The 20,409-nt window shown below is 45.0% G+C and overlaps 1 protein-coding gene across 1 annotated transcript; it reads right to left on the bottom strand.

The window, feature by feature from the left end:
- Nucleotides 1-414: 414 nt before the first annotated feature.
- On the bottom strand, nucleotides 415-18,253 carry cyp7b1 (cytochrome P450, family 7, subfamily B, polypeptide 1). The gene is made up of 6 exons (XM_070845730.1): nucleotides 17,989-18,253; nucleotides 11,584-11,720; nucleotides 9,103-9,714; nucleotides 6,923-7,129; nucleotides 6,667-6,845; nucleotides 415-2,805 (listed from the first exon to the last, which is right to left on the bottom strand). Exons 1-6 carry the CDS (start codon nucleotides 18,057-18,059, stop codon nucleotides 2,491-2,493), a joined length of 1,521 nt encoding a protein of 506 aa, XP_070701831.1. The 5' UTR covers nucleotides 18,060-18,253; the 3' UTR covers nucleotides 415-2,490.
- Between the last annotated feature and the right edge of the window lie 2,156 nt (nucleotides 18,254-20,409).

Genomic DNA, 20,409 nt, shown 5'->3' on the forward strand with positions numbered 1-20,409 from the left:
CTCTGCTAACTTATTTCAAACAGAAAACCGTCATGTTGTGTTGACTTTAGTTTAATATGAATCCCATGAACTCACCGCAGGAGAGAAACAGACGTGAGGTCGGAGTGAAATCGCTGAAAAAAGGAAGCAGCTGTTTGTTCTCAGTTCATCAGAACCACATTAGGAATTCCAAGATGGCGGCTGCTTTCTTCTTCCCTCCCTGGCGGAGCAGCAGCCGCGGCTCTGGCGCCCCTGGTGGCGGGAACACTGACCTGCACCATGTGACGCTTCACAACGTCTCCCTCTGATTGGCTGTTAAAATCTAAATCTATTGTAAAAGACCTGAAACAAAACTTTTAAACAGGTTTAAGGAGCTTTTCTTTTTTAGTTATGTGTTATTTAAGTTGATTTATAAAGTTCAATAAATAAACCAAATTCATCCAATAACGTTTATTCCTCTCAGCCTTTTATTGTTTACATGTTGGATTAAGGAGCTACATGCTGATCGACAATACAAAGAGAATCTCCATTTAGCAGGAATAATACATACGGATCAAATGAGACAGCTGCACTTCCATCCCATAATAAACCAACACACTCCACAAACACCACCGTGTGGCACTCCCTGAAGAACAAACATCACCAGCTTCAGGTGAAAGGTGACGACACGTGGGCTGTTTCCACATGTAAAAGACCTCATGTGAACCTTTCACATGAGAAATGTTTCAAATGTGAAAATCAACCCCCCCCACAGTAGACTTTAACCTAAAATAGAGACACAAACCAAGGGAGAAGCAGCTGAATGAAATTAGTGTTTAAATGAGCAGCAGACTCTGAGTCAGCCTGAGCTCCAGCCAGGAAGTGTTAGAACCCAGAGCCACTAGAACCTGTTCTCCATCACGATCTGAACTGTAGACCGTTATTAGCTACAGAGGATGATCGCTAACAGGCTAACTGCTAGCTACAGAGGATGAGCGCTAACAGGCTAACTGCTAGCTACAGAGGATGATCGCTAACAGGCTAACTGCTAGCTACAGAGGATGAGCGCTAACAGGCTAACTGCTAGCTACAGAGGATGAGCGCTAACAGGCTAGCTGCTGCTGTCCTGTCCTGCATGTGCTGCTAAAATAGTAGGACAGGCCTGGAGCCATAAAACTCTTCTATGAGGATCTTTTTCAGGACCTGGTGGGAACAGATCAGATTTAATCCTGGGGACACCGACTCCACAGCGTCTGTGTGTCGGAGCGTTTTTAGTTTAAACTGGTTTGTTTCAGTGTGACGCTGTCGGCGTCTACATGAGACAAGGGACTGTTCTCCCCCTAAGAGGGCCATGGTGATGAGCTGCTCTGGGTGACGTACTGCCAATCTGATTTATTCCTGAACAGGATCAATTCTGTGAAACGCTACAGTGAGGAAGCTGTGAATCAGTCTGCCAGACAACAGATCGACATCATTAAAGTATCTCACAGTGCAGGAACACATGTATGAGCACAACTAACACATAAGAACTGTTGGTAAGAATATTTCAGGGGAACGTAAGTAGTTTAGTTTGTGTTATTCTTTTTGGTGCCGTCCGGCGGCCTTTCCATCAGGGCTGTCTCACAGTTTGTTTACTTTCTCTAGATCTGGCCTGAAAACTGAAGAGCTCCAGAGACCAGAATCCCTCTGCACTGTTACTGTAACATCAGGAATCACATGTGTTTTCATATCGTTACTGTTTGTCTGAACTATGAAAATACAAACTAAACTCTGCCACCAGGAGTCAGTGACAGCCGTGTGTTGTCCTGTCTGCTCATTGGACCGTTTTAGCAGGATACCTGATTGGATGGTGGCCTGCTGGGACCTGCCCACTAAGGTAGGCCAAACACCTGTCTGACATCCATGTGAAACATCTGGAGAACAAGAGGATCTACTGAAATGTTGGACTGCCCCTTTAACCTTGGTATCAACAGCCGTAGTAGCAGTAAAAACTACAGACATCATTAAAGAGGCCAAATGAAAGCAGTGTAATACATCACAGGTAAATAAGGTGCACTGCATCATGACAGTCACCAGTAACTAACGCCGGGAGCGCACTGCCTCCGTCTCCCCGAGCTGAAGGGATCCTATCTACAGAAATGTTTCGGGGAAACTGTAATGAAAAGTGCATAAAGGTCACAGATCGGTTTCGTGTTGTGCAAAATATAAGCGAGTCTCCGACTGTAGGTGAGCGGTGGGCTGTGGCTGCTCTGACCCGATAACATGGAGCGACAGGAGCCCACGCTGTCATTCTGAAGGAGTGAACCGACGAACTACAACACGGACTAAAAATCCTCCAAACAGGATGTGCTGCTACTGAGTTAATTGTGTCGATGCTACTTGTGTTTTATTTTTACAGTCAGCTCACATCGAGATGAGACAGCGTTCACAGTGGTTCCATTGTCTTTTCACACATTGGTATCAGATATATTTGAATATATAAACATATATTGTGGCCATCTGAGGCGACAGAGGGAACAGCGTGTACCGTCCTCACTGACACGTCTGCGCTGGTTGGACGGTTCGCGGTCTGTAGCGGAAGCGTGCGTCCGTGGTGGGCAGCAGGATGCCCAGTCCGGCTCTGCTGGAGTCCACGGTGGCTCTGGTCTGACCCTCCTCCAGCTGCAGGTCGAAGTAGAGCAGCAGCAGACACAGGAACTGCTTGATCTCGTTGATGGCGAAGTATCGTCCCGGACACATGGAGGAGCCGGACCCGAACGGCATGCGGTAGTACTTCAGCTTCTGGCCGTCCTTGTAGAAGTCCGTCTTCTCTCTGCCGTCCTGGATGTAGCGGTCGAGCCGGAACGTCTGACGGAACAGAAGCGGCAAGAATGACAGTTTGTTAAAAAGCCGTAACTGACCATAACCTGCAGACGACCTGCTGATGTGTAGTGGAGGTCTATAGTGTGTGTGTGCTAGTTAGTCAGTGTGTCAGTGTGTAGTGGAGGTCTATAGTGTGTGTGTGTTAGTTAGTCAGTGTGTCAGTGTGTAGTGGAGGTCTATAGTGTGTGTGTGTGCTAGTTAGTCAGTGTGTCAGTGTGTAGTGGAGGTCTATAGTGTGTGTGTGTGCTAGTTAGTCAGTGTGTTAGTGTGTAGTGGAGGTCTATAGTGTGTGTGTGCTAGTTAGTCAGTGTGTTAGTGTGTAGTGGAGGTCTATAGTGTGTGTGTGTGCTAGTTAGTCAGTGTGTCAGTGTGTAGTGGAGGTCTATAGTGTGTGTGTGTTAGTTAGTCAGTGTGTCAGTGTGTAGTGGAGGTCTATAGTGTGTGTGTGCTAGTTAGTCAGTGTGTCAGTGTGTAGTGGAGGTCTATAGTGTGTGTGTGTGCTAGTTAGTCAGTGTGTCAGTGTGTAGTGGAGGTCTATAGTGTGTGTGTGTTAGTTAGTCAGTGTGTTAGTGTGTAGTGGAGGTCTATAGTGTGTGTGTGCTAGTTAGTCAGTGTGTCAGTGTGTAGTGGAGGTCTATAGTGTGTGTGTGTTAGTTAGTCAGTGTGTTAGTGTGTAGTGGAGGTCTATAGTGTGTGTGTGCTAGTTAGTCAGTGTGTCAGTGTGTAGTGGAGGTCTATAGTGTGTGTGTGCTAGTTAGTCAGTGTGTCAGTGTGTAGTGGAGGTCCATAGTGTGTGTGTGCTAGTTAGTCAGTGTGTCAGTGTGTAGTGGAGGTCTATAGTGTGTGTGTGCTAGTTAGTCAGTGTGTCAGTGTGTAGTGGAGGTCTATAGTGTGTGTGTGCTAGTTAGTCAGTGTGTCAGTGTGTAGTGGAGGTCCATAGTGTGTGTGTGCTAGTTAGTCAGTGTGTCAGTGTGTAGTGGAGGTCTATAGTGTGTGTGTGCTAGTTAGTCAGTGTGTCAGTGTGTAGTGGAGGTCTATAGTGTGTGTGTGCTAGTTAGTCAGTGTGTCAGTGTGTAGTGGAGGTCTATAGTGTGTGTGTGTGTGTGCTAGTTAGTCAGTGTGTCAGTGTGTAGTGGAGGTCTATAGTGTGTGTGTGTTAGTTAGTCAGTGTGTTAGTGTGTAGTGGAGGTCTATAGTGTGTGTGTGCTAGTTAGTCAGTGTGTTAGTGTGTAGTGGAGGTCTATAGTGTGTGTGTGCTAGTTAGTCAGTGTGTCAGTGTGTAGTGGAGGTCTATAGTGTGTGTGTGCTAGTTAGTCAGTGTGTCAGTGTGTAGTGGAGGTCTATAGTGTGTGTGTGCTAGTTAGTCAGTGTGTCAGTGTGTAGTGGAGGTCTATAGTGTGTGTGTGTGTGTGTGTGTTAGTTAGTCAGTGTGTCAGTGTGTAGTGGAGGTCTATAGTGTGTGTGTGTGCTAGTTAGTCAGTGTGTCAGTGTGTAGTGGAGGTCTATAGTGTGTGTGTGCTAGTTAGTCAGTGTGTCAGTGTGTAGTGGAGGTCTATAGTGTGTGTGTGCTAGTTAGTCAGTGTGTCAGTGTGTAGTGGAGGTCTATAGTGTGTGTGTGCTAGTTAGTCAGTGTGTCAGTGTGTAGTGGAGGTCTATAGTGTGTGTGTGTGCTAGTTAGTCAGTGTGTCAGTGTGTAGTGGAGGTCTATAGTGTGTGTGTGCTAGTTAGTCAGTGTGTCAGTGTGTAGTGGAGGTCTATAGTGTGTGTGTGTTAGTTAGTCAGTGTGTTAGTGTGTAGTGGAGGTCTATAGTGTGTAGTGGAGGTCTATAGTGTGTGTGTGTTAGTTAGTCAGTGTGTTAGTGTGTAGTGGAGGTCTATAGTGTGTGTGTGTGCTAGTTAGTCAGTGTGTTAGTGTGTAGTGGAGGTCTATAGTGTGTGTGTGCTAGTTAGTCAGTGTGTCAGTGTGTAGTGGAGGTCTATAGTGTGTGTGTGTGCTAGTTAGTCAGTGTGTTAGTGTGTAGTGGAGGTCTATAGTGTGTGTGTGCTAGTTAGTCAGTGTGTTAGTGTGTAGTGGAGGTCTATAGTGTGTGTGTGTTAGTTAGTCAGTGTGTCAGTGTGTAGTGGAGGTCTATAGTGTGTGTGTGTGCTAGTTAGTCAGTGTGTTAGTGTGTAGTGGAGGTCTATAGTGTGTGTGTGCTAGTTAGTCAGTGTGTCAGTGTGTAGTGGAGGTCTATAGTGTGTGTGTGTGTGCTAGTTAGTCAGTGTGTTAGTGTGTAGTGGAGGTCTATAGTGTGTGTGTGCTAGTTAGTCAGTGTGTCAGTGTGTAGTGGAGGTCTATAGTGTGTGTGTGCTAGTTAGTCAGTGTGTTAGTGTGTAGTGGAGGTCTATAGTGTGTGTGTGCTAGTTAGTCAGTGTGTTAGTGTGTAGTGGAGGTCTATAGTGTGTGTGTGCTAGTTAGTCAGTGTGTCAGTGTGTAGTGGAGGTCTATAGTGTGTGTGTGTGCTAGTTAGTCAGTGTGTTAGTGTGTAGTGGAGGTCTATAGTGTGTGTGTGTGCTAGTTAGTCAGTGTGTCAGTGTGTAGTGGAGGTCTATAGTGTGTGTGTGTGTGCTAGTTAGTCAGTGTGTTAGTGTGTAGTGGAGGTCTATAGTGTGTGTGTGCTAGTTAGTCAGTGTGTCAGTGTGTAGTGGAGGTCTATAGTGTGTGTGTGTGCTAGTTAGTCAGTGTGTTAGTGTGTAGTGGAGGTCTATAGTGTGTGTGCTAGTTAGTCAGTGTGTCAGTGTGTAGTGGAGGTCTATAGTGTGTGTGTGCTAGTTAGTCAGTGTGTTAGTGTGTAGTGGAGGTCTATAGTGTGTGTGTGCTAGTTAGTCAGTGTGTTAGTGTGTAGTGAATGAAGTGTGAAATGAGTGTTTAAAGTGAGAGATTCAGTGACGACCGTGTTAGAGTTAAATATTAATTGTCGGAGCTGTCGTGTCCTGTCCTACCTGTGTCCTGTCCTACTTGCTTCCTGTCCTACTTGTGTCCTGTCCTACTTGTGTCCTGTCCTACCTGTGTCCTGTCCTACTTGTGTCCTGTCCTACCTGTGTCCTGTTCTACTTGTGTACTGTCCTACCTGTGTCCTGTTCTACCTGTGTCCTGTCCTACTTGTGTCCTGTTCTACCTGTGTCCTGTCCTACTTGTGTCCTGTTCTACCTGTGTCCTGTCCTACTTGTGTCCTGTCCTACCTGTGTCCTGTCCTACCTGTGTCCTGACCTACCTGTGTCCTGTTCTACTTGTGTCCTGTCCTACCTGTGTACTGTCCTACCTGTGTCCTGTTCTACCTGTGTCCTGTCCTACCTGTGTCCTGTCCTACCTGTGTCCTGTCCTACTTGCTTCCTGTCCTACTTGTGTCCTGTTCTACTTGTGTCCTGTCCTACTTGTGTCCTGTCCTACCTGTGTCCTGTCCTACCTGTGTCCTGACCTACCTGTGTCCTGTTCTACTTGTGTCCTGTCCTACCTGTATACTGTCCTACCTGTGTCCTGTTCTACCTGTGTCCTGTCCTACCTGTGTCCTGTCCTACCTGTGTACTGTCCTACTTGCTTCCTGTCCTACTTGTGTCCTGTCCTACCTATGTCCTGTCCTACTTGTGTACTGTCCTACTTGTGTCCTGTCCTACCTGTGTCCTGTCCTACTTGTGTACTGTCCTACTTGTGTCCTGTCCTACCTGTGTCCTGTTCTACTTGCTTCCTGTCCTACTTGTGTCCTGTTCTACCTGTGTACTGTTCTACTTGCTTCCTGTCCTACTTGTGTCCTGTCCTACCTGTGTCCTGTTCTACCTGTGTACTGTCCTACCTGTGTCCTGTCCTACCTGTGGGTCCTCGTAGATCTCGGGGTCCATGTGCATACTCTGAGGGTACAGTGCGATGTAGTCTCCTTTCCTGACGGCCACTGAACGCTCGCCGTCCAGCCGCAGACTGAAGTCCTCCTGAGCGACCCGGATGTTCATGGAGGCCGAGGACAGACGGAGGCTCTCGTTGATGGCGCTCTCTGTGGGCGGAGACACGTTAACATGTGAACATGCTCTCACTGCTGGTTTTGAAGTGTGTGGTTATGAAGGGACGTACCGAGATAGAGGAGCTTCTCCAGCTGGTCTCTGCTGAGCGTCACGTCTCTGTCGCTGCTGAACTCGACCCCGCTGACCTTCAGGACGTCGAGGACTTCCTGACGGACGACCTCCAGAGCGTCAGGCTGACTCATCAGGTAGTACATGGCCCAGAAGGAGGCGGGGATGGTGTTCCCCACGGACGCCCACAGCACGGCGAAGTGATGAGCTGTAGGTGGGAGAGGGATGAAGAGTCACTCGTGCCTATAACACCTGACCCAGACTGAGGCCGACCTGCAGGGCCACTACCTGTCTACCTGCTATCACGCTTGATTGGACACAGTATGTACGCATCACCGCAGCATTCAGAGAGACAGGGCTTTCACACCCGCAGCGAACCAGCCGGCACGTTCACACCGAAAAAAAATTGTTTCAGAACCTGAAAAGTTGGTTCTCAGCTGGAACCAAGAAATATTTGGTTCTTCCTCGCGAACCATGACATCATCAGTGGGCGTGTCAACAAAAGCTTGCAATAATCCATGGCCATCGCTTAAACTGGTGTGAACGCGGGCTGGTTTGCCAGAAAGCACTAACGTTCTGAGACTCCAGAACGGAGCCAGAACCAGAACCAGAACCATGTCTGTCTGAAAGCACTATGAGAGTCTTAATGCTGCAGGATAATGTTAGCATGTTAGCAGAACCCCCGTCATGGCTTCAATCTAGGGCAGACCTGGGCATTTTACGGCCCGCGGGCCACATACGGCCCTTTGGGCATCCCTGTCCGGCCCGCAGTAGGTCAGTCATAAACACAAATGAACAAGTATTTATGCTGTGCATGCAATACAACTGTGTTGCTTTTATTTTGAAAAGCCTGGTGTTATTATTATTTACGTAAGGACGCACGTATCTGCATCTATCTGCACGGCAACAGATGATGCTAGCCAGCTACCCCTAGCCCCCTAAAAATGTTGGCTCACGTTCAAAAAAGAAAAGTTGATTCCGAATGCCTCGTTTTCAACAAGACATGGACTGCTAAATGCAGTTGTCAAGACAAGTTATGTCATATCTCAAAAAATCACCAGAAAAAGTAAACCGTTTTCTGGCTGAGAGTTTATTAAGGAGTGTTTGGTGGACTCTGATGTGTCCAGAGAAAAAGGGTGCGTTTGAGAAGGTTCACTGTAACGAGAAGGGTCGAGGACATCACAGGAAATCTGGAGGTTCAGCTGAAGTACAGAGCGGTTCACTTCCCCCTGGCTCTGGATGAGAGCTGCGATGTATCTGACACTGGCCAGCTACAATCACAGGGAGAGAGTTCTTAACGGAGGGAAATCGAGTTTGGACAAGTTGGGACTGAAATGGGACAAACATTCAGACATTCAGTCAGATTTCAATGCACTTGTTGAAGCCCAAGACAGACTGGATTGTTCTCATTGAACAAGTAAACTGAACTGAAAACAACAAAAGCGCTTATTGCTTTTTGTATGAAGCTGATCAGTTGCTTCTCTTTAACATACTGCAAAACACCTTTTCAGTATTTGTGAAGATTAACAAGTTACAAATAGAATGAAACAGTGATGTAATGATTGTTTTTGTTTTAATACTGTTTATTACTTTTATAGGATTGTTTTCCTCTTCGACCTACTCCACAATTCATAAATATTATATTCAATATTATATTCAATAATATTAATATTTACAGAATGTTCTTATACTTCTGATTACCAGTAGCAGCTAATCAAAGTATATGATTGACTGCCTTTTACAATGGGAGAAAATTAATATTGAGCCGAATCAAGTTCAAGTTATCGTTGGTTCGGCCCTCCAAAACAGTTCAGGTTGTTCATGTGGCCCCCTGTAGAAATTAATTGCCCAGCCCTGCTCTAGGGTTTAATTAACCCTTCGTGATGACAGATGAGATGACACTGACTGGTTTTTACTAGTCTGGGGGCTCCTGAAGCAGGTTTCCAGTGTTGTAATGAAGCTAAAACAGCCACAGCGGTCGTCTGGTCACAGGGTGTCTGGGGTCTGTACTCATCAAAGGTAGTTCTTTTAACCACAACCACCATCTTTCCTGAACTCTGACCAGGTACGTTTCCTACACCTGGACCACAGAGGTGACAGGTCAGAGAGGCTCACCTGAGCTCTTCAGAATCAATCTACTCGAGTTTCTAAAGACGTGTCAGGTCAAACCGTGTCGTCTACCTGCTTTGTCGACGTCCCTCAACGTGTCGTACTGCTCAAACAGCTCAGAGCGGCTCCTGATGAACTGCGACGTGTTGGACCAGCGCGACATGTTGTGCGGCAGGAAGTAGTTGATCAGCTTGCTGCGGATGGCCTTGGTCTGTCCCAGCAGCCAGATGGGGATCTGAGCGATGAGCAGGGGGAACATGGTGTCGAACCGGACGAAGTCCTCCCTCAGGACGCCCATACCGATGTGGCGGCTGGCGGCCGCCGGCCTACCGTACATGGTGAGGAAGGTGGCCTCAAACATGACCGAGTTGCAGAAGTCGTACATGGCGCCGCTCTTCCAGGTGCCTTTTGCCCCGGGTCGCTCGCCCAAGTGATCCTGCCGAAACACCAGCATGAGGTTACCCATCATGCTCTCTGTCAGGGTGGTGAGGCTGTCTCCCTGCAGGAGCTGGTAGGAGCGGCCGATCTGCTCCTGCAGGCCGGGGAAGCTCCCGCTGATGATGGGCGGGTAGCCAAAGGTGAAGGGCGCCACCTTGTCAGAGAACTCGTTGAAGTCCAGCTGGCGGCCATGTTTGATGATGTTTGGATACAGCAGAGGGTCCATGATGAAGGTCATGTATTTACCTGCAGGACAGAGGACACCTGAGTGAATGCTGAGATTTATCTGCGTTTGGTCGGCTCAGCGTTTCTCCTAAATAAGTTCAGTGGGTCAGTGGAGAGACACGAAGCTGAGTCTTTAATTTATCTTCACCATCGTCTGCTATTATGTCTGGACGATTCTTTTTGAATAACATAAATGATGTTTTCATGCTTTAATCCACATTAACTAATAAAAGGCCTTAAAAAGTATGAAATAGTCTTAAACTCTTAAATATTTATCTATTATAACAATATTTTTATAAAAGCTGAGCTCTAAAATGTGTCGATCATCTGTTCAATCTACAGGTAGTAAACTGTGTAGAAATATTTGGACAAATGTCCTTTAACTCAACCAGTTATTGTCATTTTGCTGAGACAGAGACACATTCAGGTATCCAGTAGCTCTCACAGCCAGTGTTCACACAATAAGTAAGAGAAAGGAGAAATAAAAAGCCATATTATAAGGTTTACTGAGGAGAGTGCCACTACTGATGGATGAATTAACTTAATGGACAAATACACTGAAGCTTTTAAATGTGCTGAACCAGATGTTGACCAGTCAGTGGGCGTGGCCACCATCACCATCACACCTGTTGGACTGTGCACCGTTTTGAAGTTCGGCTTTTGGGACGTCGGCATCAGAAGTGATGCTCATACTACAAAGACCTCTGATTGGTCAGGTTCAGTCAGGACCCTCCTCTGATTGGTCAGGTTCAGTCAGGACCCTCCTCTGATTGGTCAGGTTCAGACAGGACCCTCCTCTGATTGGTCAGGTTCAGACAGGACCCTCCTCTGATTGATCAGGTTCAGTCAGGACCCTCCTCTGATTGGTCAGGTTCAGACAGGACCCTCCTCTGATTGGTCAGGTTCAGTCAGGACCCTCCTCTGATTGGTCAGGTTCAGTCAGGACCCTCCTCTGATTGGTCAGTGACCCTCTTCCTGGTGTATCTTCCTCTAAATGGACCATCACTGACTACATGAACGTCCTGCTGTGCTGAAGAAGACTGTAAACTAGAGACTGAGAGCAGAAACTGTTCACTGAGCTGATAAATCATTTCCTCATTGACTTCCATCCAATCAGACTTCTGTTTGGAGCCGGTGGAGTCGCCCCCTGCTGGACACTAGAGAGGAAGCAGCTTTAAGGCTCTTCAGCATCGGCTTCACTGTTCAGACCCAGAGGACACCGACACTCTATACGCAGACTGATACCGACCAATCAGAGGACGCTTCTTTACAGACTGATACCGACCAATCAGAGGACGCTTCTTTACAGACTGATACCGACCAATCAGAGGACGCTTCTTTATACAGACTGATACCGACCAATCAGAGGACGCTTCTTTACAGACTGATACCGACCAATCAGAGGACGCTTCTTTATACAGACTGATACCGACCAATCAGAGGACGCTTCTTTATAGACTGATACCGACCAATCAGAGGACGCTTCTTTACAGACTGATACCGACCAATCAGAGGACGCTTCTTTACAGACTGATACCGACCAATCAGAGGACGCTTCTTTACAGACTGATACCGACCAATCAGAGGACGCTTCTTTACAGACTGATACCGACCAATCAGAGGACGCTTCTTTACAGACTGATACCGACCAATCAGAGGACGCTTCTTTACAGACTGATACCGACCAATCAGAGGACGCTTCTTTACAGACTGATACCGACCAATCAGAGGACGCTTCTTTACAGACTGATACCGACCAATCAGAGGACGCTTCTTTATAGACTGATACCGACCAATCAGAGGACGCTTCTTTATACAGACTGATACCGACCAATCAGAGGACGCTTCTTTATAGACTGATACCGACCAATCAGAGGACGGTTTAAATACCTGCTATCTTTACGGTGAAAACGTCTCCAAACTTCTTCTTATGCTCTTCAAGAAACATGTGTGCGTCTCTTCCGAACTCCAGAGCCTTTCCGATGTAAGGAATCCAGCCTGTGATCAGCGGAGGTTCTCCCTCCCTCCTACAGACACACAGAGGAGAACGTTCTGCTGTGGTGATGTCTAGTACAGTACTGGTACTGTTACTGTACCCACAGTACTGGTACTGATACTGTAACCACAGTACTGGTACTGTTACTGTACCCACAGTACTGGTACTGGTACTGTAACCACAGTACTGGTACTGGTACTTTAACTACAGTACTGGTACTTTAACCACAGTACTGGTACTGGTACTGTTACTGTACCCACAGTACTGGTACTTTAACTACAGTACTGGTACTTTAACCACAGTAGTGGTACTGGTACTGTAACCACAGTACTGGTACTGGTACTTTAACTACAGTACTGGTACTGGTACTGTAACCACAGTACTAGTACTGGTACTTTAACTACAGTACTGATACTTTAACCACAGTACTGGCACTGATACTTTAACCACAGTACTGGTACTGGTACTGTAACCACAGTACTAGTACTGGTACTTTAACTACAGTACTGATACTTTAACCACAGTACTGGCACTGGTACTTTAACCACAGTACTGGTACTGTAACTACAGTACTGGTACTGTAACCACAGTACTGGTACTGGTACTTTAACTATAGTACTGGTACTTTAACTATTACTATTTACTATTTTTTCTTTTACTATTGCTTCTCTTCACTCTCCCTGTTCTATTGTTGCTGCTGTAACATGAGAATTTCCCCCTGTGGGAGATCAAATAAAGAAAAGTCTAAAGTCTAAAGTCTGAACCACAGTACTGGTACTTTAACCACAGTACTGGTACTTTAACCACAGTACTGGTACTTTAACCACAGTACTGGTACTTTAACCACAGTACTGGTACTGGTACTGTAACCACAGTACTGGTACTGTAACCACAGTACTGATACTTTAACCACAGTACTGGTACTGATACTTTAACCACAGTACTGGTGCTTTAACCACAGTACTGGTACTTTAACCACAGTACTGGTACTTTAACCACAGTACTGGTACTGGTACTGTAACCACAGTACTGATACTTTAACCACAGTACTGGTACTTTAACCACAGTACTGGTACTTTAACCACAGTACTGGTACTGGTACTGTAACCACAGTACTGGTACTGGTACTTTAACTACAGTACTGGTACTGTAACCACCGTACTGGTACTGGTACTTTAACCACAGTACTGATACTTTAACCACAGTACTGGTACTGGTACTGTAACCACAGTACTAGTACTGGTACTTTAACTACAGTACTGATACTTTAACCACAGTACTGGCACTGATACTTTAACCACAGTACTGGTACTGGTACTGTAACCACAGTACTAGTACTGGTACTTTAACTACAGTACTGATACTTTAACCACAGTACTGGCACTGGTACTTTAACCACAGTACTGGTACTGTAACTACAGTACTGGTACTGTAACCACAGTACTGGTACTGGTACTTTAACTATAGTACTGGTACTTTAACTATTACTATTTACTATTTTTTCTTTTACTATTGCTTCTCTTCACTCTCCCTGTTCTATTGTTGCTGCTGTAACATGAGAATTTCCCCCTGTGGGAGATCAAATAAAGAAAAGTCTAAAGTCTAAAGTCTGAACCACAGTACTGGTACTTTAACCACAGTACTGGTACTTTAACTACAGTACTGGTACTTTAACCACAGTACTGATACTGTAACCACAGTACTGGTACTGGTACTGTAACCACAGTACTGGTACTTTAACCACAGTACTGGTACTTTAACCACAGTACTGGTACTGTAACCACAGTACTGATACTTTAACCACAGTACTGGTACTGATACTTTAACCACAGTACTGGTACTTTAACCACAGTACTGGTACTGATACTTTAACCACAGTACTGGTACTGATACTTTAACCACAGTACTGGTACTTTAACCACAGTACTGGTACTGATACTTTAACCACAGTACTGGTACTGTAACCACAGTACTGGTACTTTAACCACAGTACTGATACTGTAACCACAGTACTGGTACTTTAACCACAGTACTGATACTGTAACCACAGTACTGGTACTGTAACCACAGTACTGGTACTTTAACCACAGTACTGATACTGTAACCACAGTACTGGTACTGTAACCACAGTACTGGTACTTTAACCACAGTACTGGTACTTTAACCACAGTACTGATACTGTAACCACAGTACTGGCACTGGTACTTTAACCACAGTACTGGTACTTTAACCACAGTACTGATACTTTAACCACAGTACTGGTACTTTAACCACAGTACTGATACTGTAACCACAGTACTGATACTTTAACCACAGTACTGATACTTTAACCACAGTACTGGTACTGTAACCACAGTACTGGTACTGATACTTTAACCACAGTACTGGTACTGATACTTTAACCACAGTACTGGTACTTTAACCACAGTACTGGTACTGATACTTTAACCACAGTACTGGTACTGTAACCACAGTACTGGTACTTTAACCACAGTACTGATACTGTAACCACAGCACTGGTACTGTAACCACAGCACTGGTACTTTAACCACAGTACTGATACTGTAACCACAGTACTGGTACTTTAACCACAGTACTGATACTTTAACCACAGTACTGGTACTGTAACCACAGTACTGGTACTTTAACCACAGTACTGGTACTTTAACCACAGTACTGATACTGTAACCACAGTACTGATACTTTAACCACAGTACTGATACTTTAACCACAGTACTGGTACTGTAACCACAGTACTGGTACTTTAACCACAGTACTGATACTGTAACAACAGTACTGGTACTTTAACCACAGTACTGGTACTGGTACTTTAACCACAGTACTGGTACTGGTACTTTAACCACAGTACTGGTACTGATACTGTAACCACAGTACTGATACTTTAACCACAGTACTGGTACTTTAACCACAGTACTGATACTTTAACCACAGTACTGATACTTTAACCACAGTACTGGTACTGTAACCACAGTACTGGTACTTTAACCACAGTACTGATACTGTAACCACAGTACTGATACTTTAACCACAGTACTGGTACTGTAACCACAGTACTGGTACTTTAACCACAGTACTGATACTGTAACCACAGTACTGGTACTTTAACCACAGTACTGGTACTGGTACTTTAACCACAGTACTGGTACTGATACTGTAACCACAGTACTGATACTTTAACCACAGTACTGGTACTTTAACCACAGTACTGCAGTACTTTAACCACAGTACTGATACTGTAACCACAGTACTGGTACTTTAACCACAGTACTGGTACTGGTACTTTAACCACAGTACTGGTACTGATACTGTAACCACAGTACTGATACTTTAACCACAGTACTGATACTGTAACCACAGTACTGGTACTGTAACCACAGTACTGGTACTTTAACCACAGTACTGGTACTTTAACCACAGTATTGATACTGTAACCACAGTACTGGTACTTTAACCACAGTACTGGTACTGGTACTTTAACCACAGTACTGGTACTGATACTGTAACCACAGTACTGATACTTTAACCACAGTACTGGTACTTTAACCACAGTACTGGTACTGATACTGTAACCACAGTACTGATACTTTAACCACAGTACTGGTACTGTAACCACAGTACTGGTACTGATACTTTAACCACAGTACTGGTACTGATACTTTAACCACAGTACTGGTACTTTAACCACAGTACTGGTACTGATACTTTAACCACAGTACTGGTACTGTAACCACAGTACTGGTACTTTAACCACAGTACTGATACTGTAACCACAGCACTGGTACTGTAACCACAGCACTGGTACTTTAACCACAGTACTGATACTGTAACCACAGTACTGGTACTTTAACCACAGTACTGGTACTTTAACCACAGTACTGGTACTGTAACCACAGTACTGGTACTTTAACCACAGTACTGGTACTTTAACCACAGTACTGATACTGTAACCACAGTACTGATACTTTAACCACAGTACTGATACTTTAACCACAGTACTGGTACTGTAACCACAGTACTGGTACTTTAACCACAGTACTGATACTGTAACCACAGTACTGGTACTTTAACCACAGTACTGGTACTGGTACTTTAACCACAGTACTGGTACTGATACTGTAACCACAGTACTGATACTTTAACCACAGTACTGGTACTTTAACCACAGTACTGATACTTTAACCACAGTACTGATACTTTAACCACAGTACTGGTACTGTAACCACAGTACTGGTACTTTAACCACAGTACTGATACTGTAACCACAGTACTGATACTTTAACCACAGTACTGGTACTGTAACCACAGTACTGGTACTTTAACCACAGTACTGATACTGTAACCACAGTACTGGTACTTTAACCACAGTACTGGTACTGGTACTTTAACCACAGTACTGGTACTGATACTGTAACCACAGTACTGATACTTTAACCACAGTACTGGTACTTTAACCACAGTACTGATACTTTAACCACAGTACTGGTACTTTAACCACAGTACTGCAGTACTTTAACCACAGTACTGATACTGTAACCACAGTACTGGTACTTTAACCACAGTACTGGTACTGGTACTTTAACCACAGTACTGCAGTACTTTAACCACAGTACTGATACTGTAACCACAGTACTGCAGTACTTTAACCACAGTACTGATACTGTAACCACAGTACTGATACTGTAACCACAGTACTGATACTGTAACCACAGTACTGGTACTGTAACCACAGTACTGGTACTGGTACTTTAACCACAGTACTGGTACTGGTACTTTAACCACAGTACTGGTACTGATACTGTAACCACAGTACTGATACTTTAACCACAGTACTGGTACTGATACTGTAACCACAGTACTGATACTTTAACCACAGTACTGATACTGTAACCACATTACTGGTACTTTAACCACAGTACTGGTACTGATACTGTAACCACAGTACTGATACTCTAACCACAGTACTGGTACTGTAACCACAGTACTGGTACTTTAACCACAGTACTGATACTGTAACCACAGTACTGGTACTTTAACCACAGTACTGGTACTGGTACTTTAACCACAGTACTGGTACTGATACTGTAACCACAGTACTGATACTTTAACCACAGTACTGGTACTTTAACCACAGTACTGGTACTTTAACCACAGTACTGCAGTACTTTAACCACAGTACTGATACTGTAACCACAGTACTGGTACTTTAACCACAGTACTGGTACTGGTACTTTAACCACAGTACTGGTACTGATACTTTAACCACAGTACTGATACTGTAACCACAGTACTGGTACTGTAACCACAGTACTGGTACTGGTACTTTAACCACAGTACTGGTACTGGTACTTTAACCACAGTACTGGTACTGATACTGTAACCACAGTACTGGTACTGGTACTTTAACCACAGTACTGGTACTGGTACTTTAACCACAGTACTGGTACTGATACTGTAACCACAGTACTGATACTTTAACCACAGTACTGGTACTGATACTGTAACCACAGTACTGGTACTTTAACCACAGTACTGATACTGTAACCACAGTACTGGTACTTTAACCACAGTACTGGTACTGGTACTTTAACCACAGTACTGGTACTGATACTGTAACCACAGTACTGATACTTTAACCACAGTACTGGTACTTTAACCACAGTACTGGTACTTTAACCACAGTACTGGTACTGATACTGTAACCACAGTACTGATACTTTAACCACAGTACTGGTACTGATACTGTAACCACAGTACTGATACTTTAACCACAGTACTGGTACTGTAACCACAGTACTGGTACTTTAACCACAGTACTGATACTGTAACCACAGTACTGGTACTTTAACCACAGTACTGGTACTGTAACCACAGTACTGGTACTTTAACCACAGTACTGGTACTGTAACCACAGTACTGGTACTGTAACCACAGTACTGATACTTTAACCACAGTACTGATACTTTAACCACAGTACTGGTACTTTAACCACAGTACTGGTACTGGTACTTTAACCACAGTACTGGTACTGATACTGTAACCACAGTACTGGTACTGATACTTTAACCACAGTACTGATACTGTAACCACAGTACTGATACTTTAACCACAGTACTGATACTTTAACCACAGTACTGGTACTTTAACCACAGTACTGCAGTACTTCATCGCTGATACTTAATCTATAACTTGAGTACTTTTCCTACAGATACTACATGAAGCGGACGGTCCCGGTCCCGGCTCCGGTCCCGGCTCCGGTCCCGGTCCCGGGGCGGACTGACCTGTTCCGGCCGCGGAGGACGCACAGGATGAGGGAGAGGAGGCCGAGCAGCAGCAGCAGCAGGGCGGACATGGTTCCGTCTGTGTCCAGTGAGCAGCTCCGACACACCGTCTTCGGGGTCCTGTCAAAATAAAACACCCACACACACCGCTTCCGCCTGACCTTTCAGAATAAAGCCGTGATTAGCAGATGAAATGTGGAAACTGAGACAGGATGATGAGATGATCGTCAGGCTGCTGTGTCCGAGCTTCACCGCCTCATTCCTGTTCTTCTCTGGGGGGGGGGTTCCTGAACTGGAACAAGACAATACCCATGTGGCTTCCTGCTGAACCGATTAAAAACACATCCAGTCAGACTTGTCAGGCACTTTACCCTCCAGACATCAGACACCAGAATCCTGTCTGACTGAAGTCCACTCAAAGCTTCCTGATGTGGGGAAAAGAGGAAGTCCTCCTCATAACGAAGCTGTTAATTATCAGACAGGACACTAATTCACAGCTACAAGACTTTCATTCCTCCATGGACCCTGAACGCACCAGTTTTATTTCTCCCTGGACCAGATTTGATCCAAATGTTGCTTCATCACTCAGACTACCAAACGATGAACACGTGTTGTGACACGCTGTGTGTTGCTGTTGGATCAGTTTGGGGGGTTTTGGTGAGAAGAAACAAGTTAAACGACCCCGTGAATCATTTTACTGACATTTATGTCCACGGTGTTAGTCTGAGGGTCAGGATCCAGACCAGGATCACATCACTCCTGAAAACATTCAGATGTTCTCTCTAATAATTCTAATAATTGTTTTTTGTCTTTTAAATTAAATTCCTTTGTACCTTTCATGTATCGGCACGTTTCTCATCTTTCCCTGCACTTCTAATGTTTTCTGTCTTATTTCTGCCTGACAGGCCTTCAGCCAACAGCACTCACTGATCCTCACATCTTTTCCTTCACTTTCGTTGTCTTTCATGCTAATTTTAATAACCTGACAGTTTATTTGTCCTCTGAGAAGCTTCTATGTCAGAAGTTGATAAGAAATTAGGCTGTTTGTGAGCAACTGTCACCGCAGAAACACTGGTGTGATTGAGCAACAGCTCGTGTGAGAACATTAACTCTGGGCTGACGCCATGAACCACAGCTGCAGGACAGGAAGTCACTAAAACAGAAGACAGGACCAAGCAGAGGGCGGAGGGAGAGAGAACATCTCTAACATCTCCTCTGGGTCGCTTTGGGGCCGCTCACATTGGCTCATTACATCATCAAGGCTTTTAGACGTTACATTCAGAGGTTATGCTACTTTAAATGGGACGTTTTAAAGGGCCTGTCTGTAGAATTCAATAGTATCTAGAGGTTACAGAATTTAACCAGCTGAACCCCCCCAATATATGCACTGTATATACCTCCTCTGATTGGTCGGGTTCAGTCAGGACCCTCCTCTGATTGGTCAGGTTCAGTCAGGACCCTCCTCTGATTGGTCAGGTTCAGTCAGGACCCTCCTCTGATTGATCGGGTTCAGTCAGGACCCTCCTCTGATTGGTCGGGTTCAGTCAGGACCCTCCTCTGATTGGTCGGGTTCAGTCAGGACCCTCCTCTGATTGGTCGGGTTCAGTCAGGACCCTCCTCTGATTGGTCAGGTTCAGTCAGGACCCTCCTCTGATTGATCGGGTTCAGTCAGGACCCTCCTCTGATTGGTCAGGTTCAGTCAGGACCCTCCTCTGATTGGTCAGTGACCCCCTTCCTGGTGTATCTTCCTCTAAATGGACCATCACTGACTAAATGAACTGAAGAAGACAGTAAACTAGAGACTGAGAGCAGAAACTGTTCACTGAGCTGATAAATCATTTCCTCATTGACTTCCATCCAATCAGACTTCTGTTTGGAGCCGGTGGAGTCGCCCCCTGCTGGACACTAGAGAGGAAGCAGCTTTAAGGCTGCAGGGTTTCTTGTGACTGAAGACACGAAAACCTCTTATTTGTGTGGAACAATGATGTTAGCCTCCGCTAACTTCCTGTTAGCCCTGTGCTAACTTGAATGGGGATAAAATGATTTAATCGTAGGCTCTTCTAGACTTTCCAAATGTATTCAGACTGAACTGATGGTGAAGCGAGTCATTTCATAATAAAATTATGTGGTGGTTTACAGACGTCTCTTTCACAATAAGAGTCTGTGGAAATAGTTTGGCCACTACGTAAAATTAGCGTCAAAGTCTGAGGACATTCCTGGGGGGGTTCAGTTCAACTTCTTGATACAAATTGTGACCCATGGTCTCAGTCAGAGGTCGTAGAACTGTTTGTGTTTTAACTTTTGATGTTTTAAATCTCAGTCAGAAACTTAAGATGTGAGATAAATAAATATCTGATCAAAGAAGTCAATCTGATCATGAATGTGATCAGAACTCTGTTTTTCACACTCAGTTCAAACTAT

The sequence above is a fragment of the Pempheris klunzingeri genome, chromosome 15 (assembly GCF_042242105.1).
Source record: "Pempheris klunzingeri isolate RE-2024b chromosome 15, fPemKlu1.hap1, whole genome shotgun sequence".
In the NCBI taxonomy this organism is placed as follows: Eukaryota; Metazoa; Chordata; class Actinopteri; order Acropomatiformes; family Pempheridae; genus Pempheris; species Pempheris klunzingeri.